General features: G+C 37.6%; 1 protein-coding gene across 2 annotated transcripts; it reads left to right on the plus strand.

Moving 5' to 3' along the window:
- Positions 1 to 245: 245 nt before the first annotated feature.
- Positions 246 to 16,498, plus strand: LOC124965602 (guanylate-binding protein 4-like). 2 transcript variants are annotated; one of them, XM_047526647.1, is made up of 11 exons: positions 246 to 394; positions 3,202 to 3,397; positions 4,745 to 4,872; positions 7,000 to 7,109; positions 7,308 to 7,504; positions 8,790 to 9,035; positions 9,891 to 10,171; positions 11,407 to 11,619; positions 13,971 to 14,073; positions 14,394 to 14,587; positions 15,646 to 16,496. In XM_047526647.1, the coding sequence occupies exons 2-11, from the start codon at positions 3,208 to 3,210 to the stop codon at positions 15,898 to 15,900; spliced, it is 1,917 nt and encodes a 638-aa protein (XP_047382603.1). In that variant the 5' UTR covers positions 246 to 394; positions 3,202 to 3,207; the 3' UTR covers positions 15,901 to 16,496. The 2 variants fall into 2 exon arrangements, with proteins under 2 accessions (XP_047382603.1, XP_047382613.1); XM_047526657.1 differs by lacking the exon at positions 246 to 394 and having other exon boundaries at positions 15,646 to 16,498.
- The last annotated feature ends 2,031 nt before the right edge of the window (positions 16,499 to 18,529 follow it).

Consider the following 18,529-nt stretch of genomic DNA (forward strand, 5'->3'; position numbering starts at 1 on the left):
GAGTGCGGTGTCCCCATCACTGTTGAGGTAAGATGCCAATACCTAATTCAATGGTACCTCCTTGAGCAGGGGAAAGGTGTGCTGATCTGTGAGAAATGGCAGAGCAACTTCAGATTCTGGTCTTCCCCCAAACCCCAAGCCTCATCTCACAAACTCTTTTCTGCTTCTTTAGAAACAGTGTGGGGCCTCAATGGTTAATGCAGGAAGAACAGAGTTTACTTTCGATTTCAGTTCTATTCATCTTAACTCCCTCTTTGGGTGGTTGCAATATCCTGTTTGGTTTTCGGCTTCTAAGAAGAACAGTTGGTTTTCAGAGGAACCAGGTGTGGAGGAAAGGCAAGCTGTGAGCAGAGGCAACTGAGAACTTGTCCGCTGATTGCAGAGCCCCTGCCAGGTGAGTTAGCTGTGGAACCGGCCACCCATGAACTTGTCCCTCAATTAAAAATGTTGGCAAAATGCCCAAGGACAACTCCACTCTGGGGTTGCACTGGAGAGTGCAGGAAGAGCCTAGGAGGCCACTGGGAGTGGTCCCGTGGTGGCCTTTGTCCCAAAGGGCTCTGTGCTATGCAGCTCAGCTGATCTCTTTGGTGCAGAAGGGGCAGGGAGGGGAAGGTGTGCCCCTCCTCCTGTTCTCAGTGGTCTCCTAACTTATTCCCTATACCTGTCCTCAATGCAGGTGATGAGAACCTTCACTTTATCTCATTTTCCTGGAGGCCTTACCTTATTCCCTGCTTATTTTTTTCTGAGAACTTGTCATTATCAGATCACAGTTGATTAATGTCATTATCTGTTTCCCACTAGAATAGAGATCCTTAAGACAGGAATTTGCAATCATTTAGTACACTCTTTGATAATGAACCTCTAGTCCAGCACTTGGCAAGTACTCAAAAAGTATTCCTTGAATTAATGAGAGAACCATTTCTTTTGTAATGCCTATGCAGTTTTTCTAACCAGTGTTCATCTCTACCACTACTCATTCTGCCTCCACTTGCCCCAAAATGTTAATATTCTCAGGGCTCTGTCTTCAGTGCTTTGCTTTCCTCATTCTGTTCTGAAAAATCTCAGGCAATGCTTTCTCCTTCTCTTTCCACATTTTTTTTTTATTGGTGCATTGTAGTTGTACATAATGATGGAATTTGTCATTACATATTTGTACATGCACACAATATAATAATATAATTTGGTGAATATGACTCCCCAGCACTTCTCTTGACCTTTTGAGTTTGACTTATTTTGCTTAACATAATGGTCTCATATTCTATTCATTTTCCTGAAAATGACATAGTTCATTCTTCTTTATGACTCAATATAGCTCCAGTGTGCATACCTATGCCACTTTATTCATTTGTTTGTTAATGGATACCTAGGCTAGTTCCATAGTTAGACTATTGTGAATTGTGCTGCTATAAACATGGGTACACATGTATCTCAATAGTATGTTGACTTTAATTCTTCAGGATAAATACCAAGAAGTGGTATGGCTGGGTCATATGGTGGGTTCATGTCAAGTCTTTTGAGGAAACTGCATACTGATTTCCACAGTGGTTTTACAAATTTATTATCCCCACCAAAAATATCAAAGTGTTCCTTTCTTTCCACACCCTCTCCAGTATTTGTTATCATTTGTATTCTTGATGACTGCCATTCTGACTGGTGTGAGATGAAATCTCAATTTAGCTTTGATATGTATTTCCCTAATTGCTAATGATATTGAACATGTTTTCGTGTATTTAGCCATTTGTATTTCTTCTTTTTAGAAGTGTCTATTTATTCCATTTGCCCATTTATTAATTTTTTGTATTTTTTAAGTTTTTATATTCTGGCTATTAATCCTCTGTTGAAATTGTAGCTAGCAATGGTTTTCTCTCATTCATGAGTTCTTTCCTCACAGTCTTAGCTGTTTACTTTTGTGGGAAAAAGCTTTCAAATTTGATGTCATCCCATTAACTCTTAGTCTTATTACCTGAGATTTAGGGGTCCTACTGAGAAAGTCATTGATTGTGCTGATATGCTGAAGTGTTGACCTTGTTTTCTTACAGGAGTTGCATAGATTTTGGTCTAATTCTTAGGTCTTTAATGCATTTTCAGTCGATTCTTCTGCAAGGTAACAGGTAAGGTTCTAGTTTCATTATTCTACATATGGATAATCAGTTATCACAGCACCATTTGTTAAAAAGGTTGTCTTTTTTCCAATGTATGTTTTTGGCACCTTTATTAAGGATCAGTTGACCTTATCTGTGTGTTTGTTTTTGCGTCTTTTAATCTGCACCATTGGTTTACATACCTGCTTTTATGCCAGTATCAGACAGTTTTTGTAACTATAACGATGTAGTATAATTTAAACTCAGGTATTTTGATGCCTCCAGCATTGCTTTTTTTCCTTTCCCTTAGAATTGTTTTAACTATTCTGGGTCTTTTATTCATTAAATGAAGTTTAGGACTGTTTTTCATAGTTCTGTGAAGAATGTCTTTGCTGTTTTGATAGGGATTGCATTGAATTTGTATAATGCTTTTGGTAGTATGGCCATTTTCACAATATTATTATAATTAATTAATTATAATTATTAGAATTTTCATAATTAATATTGTCTACCAATCCATGAACATGGGAGTTCTTTCCATCTTCTGAAATCTTCAATTTCTTTCTTTAATGTTCTATAGTTTTCATTGTAGAGGTCTTTCACCTCCTTTGTTAGTTTTATTCCAATTTTTTTAATTCCAATATTTTTAGATTACTCTCAATGAAATTATTTTCCTGGTTTCTTTTTCAGCAGATGCATTGTTGTATATAAGAAATATATTGACTTTTTCATGTTGATTTCATAACTTGCTCTTTTGCCAAATATGTTTATTAGCTCTACCAATCTTTTGGTGAAGTGTTTTGAATCTTCTAGGTATAGTATCATATCATCTGCAATCAGTGATATTTGACTTCTTTCATCCCTCTTTTTATCCCTTGTATTTCCTTCTCTTTTCAGGCGACATTTTTTGAGTCCTTATAGGAAGTATAAGAATGTACATAAGTCATCTATACCAGGACTTGACATGCTATATAGTGTTTTTTCTTTAAAAAACATACAACAAGTAGGAAGCTAACATAAACATTCCAAAAACAGAGAATCGACATGCAGGTGCCTTGAATTGTCAGCACAAATGACTTCAAGATCTTGTGATTCACTTAGTGACTTTTCTGAATTACAGGTTTCCATGGCATCTGAATCTATTATGAAGGCCCCCATTTGTTTAGTGGAAAACACGAATGAGCAGCTGACAGTGAATTCAAAAGCCTTAAGGATTCTTGACAAGATATGTCAACCTGTGGTGGTGGTGGCCATTGTAGGGAAGTTTCGTACGGGGAAATCCTACCTGATGAATCAACTTGCAGGACAGAACCATGGTGAGTGTGATCCTGGGGGGCCATTGTGTAGCGCTAGGAATAAGAGAAGCTGATCCCCCTTTCTCTAGGATCATATTAAGGAAAAGGCCAATCACTCCTACAAAAGAAAATTTCTAATTCTTCCCAGCATATTTATAACCTCTAATCTACCCCAAAGTATCTCATGCTTTTCTCCATTGATAAAGAATTCCCCAACCTTATCAAAATATCTGCTTCACTGTTCTTCCTGATCCCATCTACTCTCACCTAATCAGGATCAGAGCTCAAGCAATTGCTCTGTTTCTTTCTTCTGCATCCTTTTGTCCAATCCATGTGGCTATTGGATAAAGCATGCAAATTTAGTTAGGTATGTCATTTTAACAATGGATAGGCAGAGTGATGCATAGTAGGATCCTTCAATATCAAAATATCCAAATTGAGCTAGTTGTCCATTTTTTTCTCTATTTCATAGCAAATCTTTGACAAATTAGCATGCTGCTCTTTACTTAATCTTTTGCAATATGCAAACTATAACAAAGTACGTAAAACATATAGAGTTAATAAATATAAGTGAACAATTATATAATCACTATTTAAATCAGGAAGTGTAACTTTTCCAACATTCAAAAGCCCAAATCATACCCTCTCACACTGTCACCAAAGTGTATCAATATTTTGGTTTTCAGGGCACACTTCTATTCTTTCTTCTAAATAATGGTTCTATGGTCTATTAGACTTTCTAAAAAATAACTTGGTTTGGCCTTCTTTTGATTTATATGAAAGGACTGTGGTGTATGTATTCTTGTGGGTCTTACTTCCGTTGCTAAACAAGAAGTTTATGAGCATGCTGTTTGTCATACATATCTGTAATTTGTTCATTTTTACTATTTTGTAGCATGCTAATATCTGAGGATACCACATTTATTTATCCATTTTTTGTTGACAAGCAGAGGTATTATTTCTAGGTTTTATCTTTAATGAATAAGGTAGTCATAAATATTCTCATATTTGTATCCTGGTGCACATGTACAAAGACTTCCTTTGTTCAACAAGTTGAACTCAACCTGAAACCAGAGGACACTGGAGCTCTTCTTGATCAGATAAAAATACAAAGGAAGACACGGGTTGGTAGAGTTTACACAAACTTTGTAATGTGAAAAAAATTGAGCACTTGAAAGACTGAGGTGTATTGGGGACACAGAGTGTTTTTTTGAGAAAGATGACACTTGAATTCCTTACCCTTGTGAAATGGTAGCAAACACTATCCTTGCTCAACACTTTCTGTTCCTACAAATTTAACCAATGTAGCCTCTGGCAGCTTTACCTCTCTGCTGTCACTCTAGGTTGCTTTCTCCTCTTCCTTCACAGGTTTCCCTCTGGGCTCCACAGTGAAGGCTGTAACCAAGGGCATCTGGATGTGGTGTGTGCCCCACCCCACCAAGCCAGACCACACCCTGGTCCTCCTGGACACTGAGGGCCTGGGTGATGTGGAAAAGGTGAGACAGAGAATCCATAATGCTCTTTACATGTGTCATTCAATTTGTCACCTCAATTCAACTTCTGTGACATATTTCTGTACTTGTAATACAATTATGAATAATGAGGATAAATTCCATTTCCACAAACTTTCCTAGCAATCTAAAATACCTTGGCTGCTTCAGTTCTTTTTCTGTCAAATAATCCGACAAGAACAATTTTAGGAGGAAAACTTTATTTGGGGGCTCACAATTACAGAGGCCTTTGTCCATAGATAGCTGACTCCATTCCTCAGAGATCTAGGTGATGATCAGAATGATGATCAGGATGCAGATAGAGAGACTCCACCCACCAGATACAAAATAAATTACCACAGGCATGCTCCCAGGGACCCACCTTCTCCAGTCACACCCTACCCACCTTCAGTTACCACTCCGTTCTTCCCTTCAGGGGATTGATTCACTAACTTGGTTAAGGCTCTCATATCCCAAACATTTCTCCTCTGAACTTGTTTGCATTGTCTCACACATGAACTTTTGAGGGACACTTCACTTTCAAACCTTTACATTGGTAAATTAGGACAGATCTTCATATTTTTAATACTGGGATGTGTAATTTAATTTAATGAATAAACATCAAACAGCAGAAGTTCAGGGTTCTGTGCTAAGTACTACAAGTATATCAGTCAATACAGTAAAGATGTAGAGCCTGGTTGTATAGACAAGAAATATGGAATGAGATCAGTACAAGAACACACATGCAAAAAGTGGGAAATGGATCCAATCATTAGAGTTAGGGAAAGCTTCCTGAAGAAAGCTGTAATCTTTGGGGTCAATAGGTTTGGTAACTTTAAAGGTAGAGGCCATGAAAATAGGTTTTTGGTTAAGAATCCATACTTGCAATCTTCAGAAAAACTCCAGTTTTATCATTAAGAATGTAGTACAGTCTCTGAGTTCTGCACATGAAATATTCACTAACAAAAAGCAGGAACTATACCCAACAAAAATATAGCAAATGGAAAATTTTTAGGGATTTCATCTTTATACAATTAGTTTTAATTGATTTTTTTCTCCTAATTTATATTAGTCAGAATCTAATTGAAAGTTGCAGCAGTAGATCTTGGGCTTCACTACTGTAAATTTGATAGTGGGTGGGGCTGGACAGGGAAGGAAAGAATAGACTTAGAAATTCAGAATTTAAAAATTCAGTTTTACCATTCTTAGTTGTCCTCTCTGTATCACACCAATATAGACTATTGATCTGCAACATGTTGTAGTTTGCACACAACTTTCTTTATATCTAATAGCAATTCTCAAGAGGTGAAAACATAACAAAATGTAAACTGATGGAGCAGAAGCATTTTATAACTTGTAATAGGATTTGAATAGGATCTGGATCTATTTCAAAGTCTTTTAAGTCTTGCCAAGGATCTTATTTCAGGCCTCTTTTCACTCTGGTAAGCACACTCACTGCTACTTCAGGGAATTAAAAGAACTCTCTGCTCTAACAACTTTCATTAGATGCTGCTGGTCCTTCTATTTGCTGGATCCCTGCATCTCCACAAATCCATATTCTGTCAAATATTTAAATCTCAGTTAATGACTTCTTGCTCTGAATTCCCAGAGCAAATATTCACACTCATGGGCCTCCCCAACACATGGCTTTCTTTCTCCTTTTTCTTTTTTTATTAACTTTGGTTTCCTCTCCTCACAGACTATCATTTGGGCTGTGTTTCATATTGTTATGTGTATCTGCACCTCCATAAAGTGATACTCCTGTGAGCAGGGACTGTTACATGGAACTTTGTATGTACAAAACCAAATTCAGGGTCTGGCATTTTGTCAGATGTCAAATAAAGTGTTGTTGAACTTAATTGAAAAGTGAGTGCATCCTTAGTATAGCCATGATTAAAATGAAATGTGTAATGAGTAATTGTCCACGTATTATAAGACACCTAGCGTGTTCTAGGCATTTTATTAACTATTTTATGCACATTGAGAATGACCTTCATTTGTCTTCATAGCTAAACAAACTAATATTCTGAGAGGGACCAATATAAATATCAGAAATGAGATTTAATGAACAGCTAATTGAATGAATGAATGAAGACTGGACTCCTAAGCCCCTTGCTCTCATGTGCTTCCTAGGGTGACTCTAAGAATGACAACTGGATCTTTGCCCTGGCTGTGCTTCTCAGCAGCACCTTTGTCTACAACAGCATGGGTACCATAGACCACCAGGCCCTGGAGCAGTTACAGTATCCTTCCAAAAACCAATCATGTCTCATTCAGTTTAAGAGAATGCAACTGAGACTGTTTCTTCTTTCTTCTAACTTGATTCTCTTGGTTGAGTAAGAGTGGACATAGGGGGGAAAAAAAAAGGGAGGTTTACAAAGTTTGTTTCTAAGAGAGATCCGGAAATTGTGGTGCATCTCGTTCCTTAGCTAAGATCCCAGCTATGTGACTGAACTCACACAACTAATCAGGGCAAAATCTGACCCCACACCTGATGAAGTAGAGGATTCCACCGAGTTCGTTAGTTTCTTTCCAGACTTTGTTTGGACTGTGCGAGATTTCGCACTGGAGCTGAAGTTGGATGGACACCCCCTCACAGAAGATGAGTACCTGGAGAATGCCTTGAAGCTAATTTCAGGTATGGGAGGGTGACCTTCCTGGAAGGAGGTTCAGTAAGGAAGTGGGATCAACTGAGTCCTGTCCTTAGGTGCTCCATGTACATGTTTATTTGAGACTGGATTGAGGCCCTTGCTAATGGTGATTGATGATTGACAGGAGGGCACAGTTTTCATTTATTATTTCATAAAAATCTTCAGAGACTAAGATTTAGATTCACTAAAGAAATTTATGGCTCAAAGTTGTGACCAGTAATTTTAGAAAAATCAGTGCCATGAAAAATTGTGAAACTTACAATCAGTGCTACCCACTCCAAGGCTCGTATATTTGTTAGTTATTAAGTTTAACTTGCCCTTCTCTCTTGAGGAAAAAGTGTTTATTAAAGTAGAAATGAGTAAACCTAGAATTCAAGGAAATATGACTGAATTTTAAAAATATTTCACTCATTATAACAAAGTAGATACTTATATCTTTCAGAAAAAAAGATATTTATATAATAATTGGTTCATGGGGAAAAAAAACAGTGATACTTAATTCCTTATTTTGCCTTTTTGACAACATCACCTTCTTTATCCCACAGCCTTATTTTGGTATCATATTAATATTATAAATTTATCACATGGATTATATTTAGCAGATAAGTACTACCCATGTTTATTCATTCTTTGAACTAACATCTATTTTGAATAGCTGATTTATGCCACAGAATCTTTGTAAGACAAAGTCAAGTCCAAAATAATCTGACATCAAGAAGTATAAATGACATTGAAATTCACTTTACTTTGGAGTTTTCTGCTAAAGGAATTCTAAACATAATTATGGTGTGTGGAATTGGGACTTTGATGTTGAAGCACTTTTTCTCTACAGTTCTTGGTATCATCTCTCCACCTCATGTTACTTTTCCCAGCAACATCTTGTCCTTATTTCTAGCATTACATTACTTAAGAGGCACATCTCATTTCTGACATGGGCCTGTAATATCAGAAAAGTCTTTCTGAAAATTTTTGTGATTAATCAGTCATTTCAAACTTTCAATAAATAATTTATCACCACTATACATGGGCTAAGGAGATCATTTATAGGTTTATCTACTTGAGGTGGGTAGTTTCCCTTCCTATCCCTAAGTACTTTCTTGACTCTCAGCTCTGATGAAAAAAAATGATGTTCATGTTTACATAACACTGCTTTTCATGATTGAATGAAGGAAGATCAAGTGTTTGGGAACTGCAGTTAGTCAAAGCTTCTTAGAAAAGTTCTCAGTCCCTTTCCCTGCAGACTTGTCTCCTCAATGAGTGTTGTTTTTACAGGAGAGAATCAGAAAATCCAAAATTCCAACATGTCTAGAGAGTGTATCAGATATTTCTTTCCAAAACGAAAGTGCTTTGTCTTTGACCGGCCTACGAATGACAGAAACCTATTATTCCATATTGATAAAGTTTCACAAAATCAACTGGAAAGGACTTTTGTGGTGCAGTCAAAAAACTTCTGTACCTATGTCTACACCAATGCCAAAACCAAGACCCTGAGAGGGGGAATCGTTGTCACTGGAAATCGTGAGTTTCTTTTGTCTGAAAGCATGTCTGTGAGGTTTAGTATGTATGATAATGCTATGATTCTTTTGTGAGGTTGTCAGTAATCCTGTTTGCTTTTGTAAGGAGTGTGGAGCAAACATTCATGCCACACACAGAAATGCATTTTACTTAAAGTTTCCATATCTGAGGACTTGGTAAAGCTTAACAAATGTCACAATATATGTATACTAAGGATACTATCAGAAGCTACTTCTAAGGAGAGAAAATCTCCAAGCTGAGGGAAAGTCCCATAGAATAAAATGTTTATTAGTGAAAATAAATAAGAAAATTTATGAATTGAAACTAATGAGAAAATAACCAGCAGGTAACGAGTCCCATGCCAGCTGATTGTGTGTTTGTGAAACAAATTTAAGCAGTCTTGGTTTCAGGAAGATGTGGTATATGCAATCCTTCAGTCCCCGTGTGGTTCAAAACTCTATATTGCTTTCTGTAACTTATGATGATATTTTTACAAGGAAAATAGCATTTTATTTTAATTCAGACTCACAAATTATGTAATTTACTTTCTTTAATAAATTCTTTTAAATTTTATTTAAATAGGAAAGTATTTTTTAGGAAACACTAAAAACCTCTTCATTGTAATCAGTAATTGTGTAATGGGGGGAATTTGAGAATGAAGAAAGGAATGTAAAGAAAAAACAATGCTATTAAATCGTAATTGATTCATAGAGGAAATGAAAAAGGAAGAACAGAAAGTACAGTAGGAGAAGAAGAAAACATTGAGATACATAGAGTTTTTTGTGATTTTCATAATGCCAATGCTTAGAAATTGTAAAAATGATGAGTAAAAATTTCCGTGTATTCCATGTCACTCAGGGTTGGGGACTCTGGTGGAAACCTATGTAAACGCCATCAGCAAAGGAACCATTCCTTGTTTGGAGAACGCGGTGACCACTCTGGCCCAGTGTGAGAACTCGGCAGCCCTGCAGAAGGCAGCCAACCACTACAGTGAGCAGATGGCCCAGCGAGTGGAGTTCCCCACAGACACTCTCCAGGAGCTGCTGGAGGTGCACACAGCCTGTGAGAGGGAAGCCATCGCAGTCTTCATGGAGCACTCCTTCAAGGACGACAAGCATGAGTTCCAGAAGAAGCTTGTTGTAATTGTCTTTGTATTTATCCTCCCTGATTCCTCTCCTTCTGGAATGAGACTTAACTCTGCCTTTAGATTCCAGAGTTTGCATCTCTCTCATCATAGAAAGGACCTGTTTGTTTATTTATTTGTTTGTTTGTTTTTGTGGGCAACAGGGCTATTCAGGCTACTTGCATCCTTTCTCTAAAAGGTGGCACTTACTTTTTATTGCGGCAAAACAAATTATTAAATGATGAGCTGCTTAAAGCAACATGAATGTATTGGCTCACAGTCAGACCTCTGCACAGGGTGTGGGAGTGCTCTGCTCAATGCACCACACATTGAAACCTAGGAGTCAGATGGCCTTAGCTCTCACCTTGGTGCTCTGGGGAAGCTCTCTTCACCCTCAAGAGAGCAAGGACCCATCAAATCTTTCTCTAGTCACTCTGATTTTCTCTTCTGCCACAGTCAGAGAAAACTGCTTTTAAAAGGTTTGTGTGATTGGGTGCTGCCCTAAGGAGTACTTTCCATTTCTTAAAGTTGACCTGTATTGCATGACACATTGAAATCATAGGATTAATATCCTTCATATTCACAGGCTCAGGGACAAGGCAGGGTGTGGACACCAAGAGAGAGAACTCTCAGGGACTGCGTAATGCTGCTGACCAGAGGCACCTTTGGTAGAAGTTTGTCTTTCTGTCTATCTGGGATGACACAACAGTGAAAAAAACTCTTAGGAATCCACTGGATTGTAATTTACATGTACGAGCAATCAAAAAATCTCTTCCTGTATTCTTACACATTCACGCCCTCACCAAAAGAATTTATGAAGGGTTCAAAATTCTGTTCAGAGTACACTCAACTCATTCCTTGAGGAATTATTTTTCATGTGTATAATTCCAACCATAGAAGCCCACATTTCCTGTCATATATACTTCTAGTCCAAATTTAGCTTTTTATTAAAGACTGTTAGGGTTGGATACCCATTATTAATATTATAGCTGAATAAATCATCAAGTTTATGTCTTCTAACTCCATGGTTTTACAGAGATTGAACTTGACCAGGAGGGAGTTAAGGTAATTTTTGGTCTCACAGAGAACTGACCAGATGTGTGGCTGACATCTCCCAACTCCTTTCCACGTCTCAGACCACTCTGAGGCTGTCTGATTGCTTAATCCAGGAGAACCATTGAACTTTCCTCATAACAACTTCTCTTTATTTTACTTCATTTCACTTTACTTTCATTTGTATTTTCCTTCTAGGACACAATAGAGAGAAAGAAGGAAGCTTTCTTGCTGCAGAATGAAGAGACATCTGTCAAATACTGCCAGGCTCAGCTGGAACAGCTTTCAGAGACCCTAATGCAAAGCATTACAAGAGGAGAGTTCTCTGTTCCTGGAGGCCACAGTCTCTACTTAGAAGCCAAGAAGATGGTGGAACAGCATTACAAGCTGGTGCCAAAGAAAGGAGTAAAGGTGAGGAGTAAGTGGTGAGAAGGCCTTTGTTGCTTCTTCTGAAACTATAAGGTCACAGCACCGTTTGTGAAACAAAGGCAGAGAATGGCACTATGTTGACATTTGTATCATTTGATATCCCCTGTTAAGACTCAAATAACCTGGAAGTAGTTCTTCCTAGAGGGGATTTAGAACCAGAAATTCTAGTGAAACCATCTACTTTTTTTATTTAACCAAAGGTTAGTTTTTTTGTGTTAAGTGGAAGATATAATAAGAAGGAAAAACCATTGTTCTCATGAAATTTATCATACTTGAAATGGGTAAAATAACATTCAGTTGGATATGGTGTATAAATATGGTATGTTAATAGTAACTGGATGTGCTGATAGTAACAATGAGGATGATGATGAACTGTTGTTAACAGACATTGTTAACATACCATGTCAGGTACAGTTTCAGGTGATTTTGTTGCAATAGCAGTTTAATTCTCAGAATAAAGTAAACTAGGTACTACTGTCTTCCACATTTATGCAGTAAAGAAATGTAGTGCATAGAGGATCTAATAAGTGGCATACGTCATACAGTGAGCCAGTGACAGAGCGGATAGGGCAGCCTTCAGAAACTCAGAATTCTTTTCTTCTTTGGGAGTCCTCCTGCTGTTCTCCTTGATGGTGGCACCAATTCACATTCCCCCAGCAGTTCTACAAGGTTCCCTTTTCTCCACCTCCTCAGCAACATCTGTTGTCCTTTGACTCATTGATTATAGTCATCCTCACAGATGTTCTGTCATCTCATTGAGGTTTTCATTTGTGTTTCACTGGTATTAGTGATGCTGAACACTTTTACAAATATCTGTTTGACATTTGAATTTCTTCTTTGGAAAACATGTCTACTTAGGTTCTTTTCCCATGTTTTAATAAGTTTACGTGCACATGCACGTGTGTGTGTGTGTGTGTGTGTGTTTAATATTGAATTGTAAGAGTTTCTATTATATTTTAGAATTAACTCCTTATCAGATATATAGTTTGCAAATATTTTCTCCAATTCTCTACCTTATATTTTTCATTTTGTTAATAGTTTCTGGGCAGAGAAGAAACTTCAGTTTGATGCAGTTTCACTTATTGTTTTTGTTTTGTTGCCAATGCCTTTTGTTTTAAATTCAAGAAACCATTGAGAAGGGTCTTCCCCCTAAGTTTTCTTATAGAGTTTTTACAGTTTTAGGATTTTTATGCTTAAATCTTTGATGCATATTAGTTCATTTTCACATAAAGTATAAGATTGCATTCCAATTTCATTCTTTCCTGTCTCTCTAGTCTGTTCCACTGGTCTTTATAGGTGTTTTTATGCCAGTACAATGTAGTTGTGATTACTAAGTAATACAGCTATATATATATATCATCCATGTTATAGAACATTACTCAGTCATTAAAAAAAAAAGTCTGCCAAAGATTACAACATGGATTATCTTAAGGATAATACACTAAATGAAATGAGCCAAATCCAGGAAGACAAATGTTGCATGATTAATCTTCAGTGATCCCACAAAACCCAACCAACCAAATAATGGCAAAAAGCCATCCAGCTCATTTTAACATAGAGTTATTCAAGAATGGTGATAAGCAGGATCTGAGAGTGGGAAGGAGATATACTGGTCAAATATATAAACATGCAGCTATAGATGAGTAAGTGTTGTACTCCTGGTGTACAAGTGTGACTGTAGTCAAAATAATCTATTGTGTACCTGAATGTTACTAAGAAAGTAGATCTGGTCATTCTCATGACTATGGAAAATGTAACTATGTGATGTGATCAACATGAAAATTGGCTTGATTGTAGGAACCATTTAACAATGTAGACAAATATCAAAACATCATGTTATCCACCTTCAATGTATACAATTTTATTTGTCATTCTCAACAAAGCTGAAAAGAAACTCAGAAGGCAGCCTAGCAAAGCCTCCTGTTACAGTAGGTTAGAGATACATGTCAATAAACTGTAGATGTAATCCAAGTTATCAAAGGCTAGAACTGGTCCGGGCAGAACAAAAATGACGTGCAAATACCAAAAAAAAAAAAAAAAATGGAGGGGATATGTATTTGTAGAACAGTTCTTATATCTGGTTTGGGTTGCTGGTGGGCAGCATTCATGGGAGAGGAGGCTGGGCAGCTAGAAAGGAGACTGCTGAAGAGGGTTTTCATGTCTCACCAAAGAGCATAGACTTCGGTTGTGTTCACAGAAGGAAAGGAATCACTATGGGATTCTAAGAAGGATGCAAAATTAAGAGTCAGTTTTGTGTGTTGAATAATATCTTCCTCATCTGAAGACCAGATCTTTGATGCCAACAGTGTTTTTATTCCTTCTTGATTCCCCAGGCAAAGGAGGTCCTTCAGAGCTTCCTGCAGTCACAGTCTGCCATAGAAAAATTCATTCTGCAGTCAGATAAAGCCCTCACTGATGGAGAGAAGGCCATAGCAGGTGGTACAGGGGTGGCTGCAACTCTCAGAGGGTGGGGGAGGTTCCTGTACAGACTCTGACTGACTGGACCAGAAAACCTTCCTGAAACAAGAAGTTTCTTCATGCTATGGAATACATACTCTGCTAAATCTGAGAGCAATAGGGGAGTTCAGGAAATGAGTTTTCCATCACATTTGCACACATACTCTGGATGTCATGGTTACATGGTGAATTGAGGGATTTTCCTCTACCCTTTTCAGGAATCAGTTTGTTGTGTGAACTTAGGAGTCTATAATACAAGTCTGTTGTTTCTTCTCTCTTTTAAAACCTTTGTGGTGCAGCTGAGCGAGCCAAGAGGGAGGCAGCCGAGGAGGAACAGGAGCTGCTAAGACAGCAGCAGAAAGAGCAGCAAGAAAGGATGGAGGCCCAAAAGACAAGCTTCCAGGAAAACATGATGCAGCTTAAAGAGAAGCTAGAGAGAGAATTTGAGAACTTACTGAGAGAGCAGGAAAGAGTGCTGCAGCACAAGCTGAAGGTAAGTCTTACTGGGCCTGGCAGCGCCTGGCAGACAATGTCACTTTCCTCAGAATGGGAAAGAAAAAATGTTAAGTACAGACAGCATTCCAGAGGGAAATTCAAAAAGTAAATGTCTCACTGACACTGACACCTCAAGTGCACCTGAATTCTAATAAAGCCTATAAATCTGTGAAACTCCATAGAGTATTTATAGACTTTGTGTAGTGACAGACTGTAGTTGGTACAAATAATGTCCCCCAAGGTTGATGGATTACTTGTTGAGTTCATGTGCCCTAATTGAGTGGATTCTGGCACAACCATCAAAGAGACCAGAAACAGATCCATCTCGTCTGTATGTATCACATTGGGCCTGATATAAATTAAGGACAATGAAAGATCAGAAATTATTCCACTTGCTCGTGTCTTCTGGATTCATCTACACAAGTAGACTCAAACAAACCTGTGTCACAAACAGGAGTTTGATAACCAGTGTTCTCCACCAGGTCAGCATTTCCCATTACTTGTTAGAGAATTGTGGCCATGCCACTTGGTTGGAAGTGAGAATTAATCAGAATTCAACCTGTATTCTCCCCCACACAGCATTCTTTGTGCTACAGTGAAATTCCTGTCCACCTCCAGTGAGTGGAGAGGAAATCTCGCAAGTGTGTAAACCCTGAGTACTCCCACTCTTCAGGTCAAAGGTCTGGAAATATCAAGGAATGTTCTAAGATGATGGAGAAATAGACACTCAGGGTTAACTGCTGAACTTGTTAAATATACAACTCTGACTGTTAGTAACTGGGGATTCTCAAAAGTGATATTTTCAAAGATTCTTGATACAGTTAGCACTAATTTCCTTGGTTTACCCCCTTGGCCTGGAAAACTAATCGGTGCAGGGGTGATGACAATCAATTCTTTTAGATTTGACTGAGGATCTTCCAATACCACATTATGGAATGAAGTTTCCTGTATCTTAATAGCATAATTGTCTGAACTCTTTTATAAATGCTTGTTAAATACACAACTCTGGCAGTTAATAACTGGGATTTTCAAAAATGGACTCTTCCTCTTTTATAGATCCAAGAAGAACTGCTTATGGAGGGATTTAAAGAGAAAGCTCAGAGGTTATATAAAGAGATAAATCGACTAAAAGAAGAGATTGAAACATCTAAAAGGAATACACCCTGGATGATGTCACAGGTGCTTGCTACAGCTGGCCCTATTTTGCTTCAAGTACTCCCTGGGCCTACAAAAATAATCGGTGCAGGGATCATAGTAAGCACTACTATTTTAGCTTTGATTGAGGCCTTTCAGAAAGGAATTATGAAATGAGGTAACCTGTATTGTAATAACATAACAGTAGTCCGACTCTTTTATGAAGTGTTTGGGTCATATTAATTTCATTCAAGAACAGTTTAAAAATGAAAAAACTTTATCAACAATATGAGAGAAAGGATTTTTATTGAATTAAGAAATGAGAACCAACTAAGAAAATATGGAATGATTTCTAAAAAAGATTTAAGTCAAGCAAAAAGAGATAAATAGCAATGTGAAGGAAACATTTGTAATTCATGTTTTAGTAATGAAGATTATTTAAGTTATGATGAATTTTTAAGGGAAGTGACAAACAACTGCATTAAGTAGAAAGAAACATGAGAAAAAAATTAACTTCATTAATAAAAATGTTTGAAATACAATACTGTGAAGCTCATAGTTTTGCCTTCTTAATGGGTAACAAGAACAGTTTTAATAATACATATCAAATGTAAAAATACATATACCTCTGATCTAGCAACTCCACATATAGGTATTTCTCTTATATATCTCTTGACCCAATTGAAAAATGATATGTGAAGTGGTTTAGTTATTTCAGGATCATGATAATTACAAAATACTGGAAGTAACTTCAAGTCCCTCTGTTAGACACTTATAAGGTAAATCTGATGATGTTATAACCTACCAGTGGAAAATATAAAATAAACTAGTATACATGTCACAATAAGAAGGGACCTGTATAGTTGAGGTAAAAAGAGAAAATGACTAAACTCTATATGTTCTTCCATGTCTTCAACATTTCATTTGGATATGTTATATTGAAACAAATATGAATATAATTAGTAAAATTAAAAATGAAGTAATATGTGCTGGGAAATGCCAGGACAGGAGAAAGTGTTTAATACTGCTAGAAATAGCAAAAGTCAGCTCAATACAAGAGTCTACTGCTGAGAACATGGAACTGGAGTGCAGAAGACATCCTGATTTTTGTTTTTCATTATGAACTTTCAATAAGGCCTTAACATCAATTCCCCAGTGTATGGTCAGATGGAAATCTCCTCACATCTGGACTTGAATGGTCTCCAAATTCTGCCCCACATTAATAAAGAATGAAATTCATTCACTAGGGTCAATTCAATATTTTAGAAATTCTTTTCAGGTCTTCAGTGCTTCAGACATACAGCCAGAATGAACTCCTTGTGATTCTACAAGGTAGGCATATTCTCTTGACTCTGGTCCTTTACATGTACACCAGGCTTCTTCATCAGTCTAACTTCCTCCCTGTATATTCTTTATTGCCAACCTATGTTATTCCATGCCTCCTATCTCTGACTTACTGAGACACGATGGGATGTCCCTCCTCTGTGCTGACATTGTGCCATGTGTCACTCCCACCATAGATCTCTTCATATCTATATCTATATCTATATCTATATCTATGTCTATATATATATCTATCTTCATAATTGTGAAATTTGAAATGCCTATGTGCTTCTGTCCACCACCTCTTGATCTCAGGTACTTGGTCTTCATCACGTGATCCTTAGTTCCAAGTACAAAGCCCACCACACCAATACTAGGTGTGAACTGTTTAAACACATGAGATGCCCTTCAGTAGGGTCCCAGTTGACCATGTCCTCACCATATTTCTCAGTTTCTAGGGCGCTCAAAATAAAGGACAAAATTGGAGGAACTAGTGCTGAAGGAACTTACTGAAACAGAGGGAACTTATACAATGATGTGAAACTGCTGCCTATTATCTCTGCAGGACTCCACATCCCATGTTCCCTGAGTCCCTCAAGCTTCTTACTCAGAGTAACAACCCAGGAATGAAGTCACTGCTTTAGTTGCTAGCAAACGTATGATGTTTGACATAGGAAACAAAGTGCCATAATCCTGGACTCCTCACTTCTGCCATAGTCCTTCTATCAGTTCAGCCTAGTTCTGCTGAAATAAAATCAGGCATTTTATATGAAGATTAAAATCTCACTGAAAAGGACACCCATAGGCTGTCAGAGGAATCTACATATTGTCCACAAAGTCTCAAGATAGCAACATTGTGACTTCTGCTTATTTCTTTCTTCCACTAAAGTCCTAAGGGTACACCTGTGCTTTCTTTAGGGTCTTAAAGTAATCTTCAGTCTCCTTTGAGTTTTGGCAACCAAAGCATACACAGAGGCTTCTTCCACTGGCAACAGAAGGCCTGCTGCTGAGTCAGTCCCCAAGGGATTGCTGCTCTCTCTCAGGAACACCCTGAGCACTGCACATTGGGCTGGGGAAGGGCAGTGAGGGGGCAGGCAGAAGCTCTGGTGCCCATCTTCTCTCGCCAACACGCATGACCAGCAATGGAAAGTGAAACCCTTAACAAGGAAATGTTGGTGAATGATTATAGCTATTTGTATATCAGATATGGGTCAGAAGAGATGTGAAAAAAAAAATAATGAAGATGAATAAAAAAATATCTCCATCCACCTGGTTTAAAGCCTAGTCATAAGTTTTCATTGTTTGGGTTAAAATGAGCTCCTAAGCAGAAGGACCCTCACATACTTGAAAATAAAGTACTTGCTGAATTTTTGATGGTATAACAGATCTATTTCAAACAACTTCTTAACAATTTTGTAGGAAGACAAGTGCAGACCCACTCCTCTACATGGTATTTGGCTATTTCTAAAATCCCTTGTGGATT

The sequence above is a fragment of the Sciurus carolinensis genome, chromosome 1 (assembly GCF_902686445.1).
Source record: "Sciurus carolinensis chromosome 1, mSciCar1.2, whole genome shotgun sequence".
Lineage (NCBI taxonomy): Eukaryota > Metazoa > Chordata > Mammalia > Rodentia > Sciuridae > Sciurus > Sciurus carolinensis.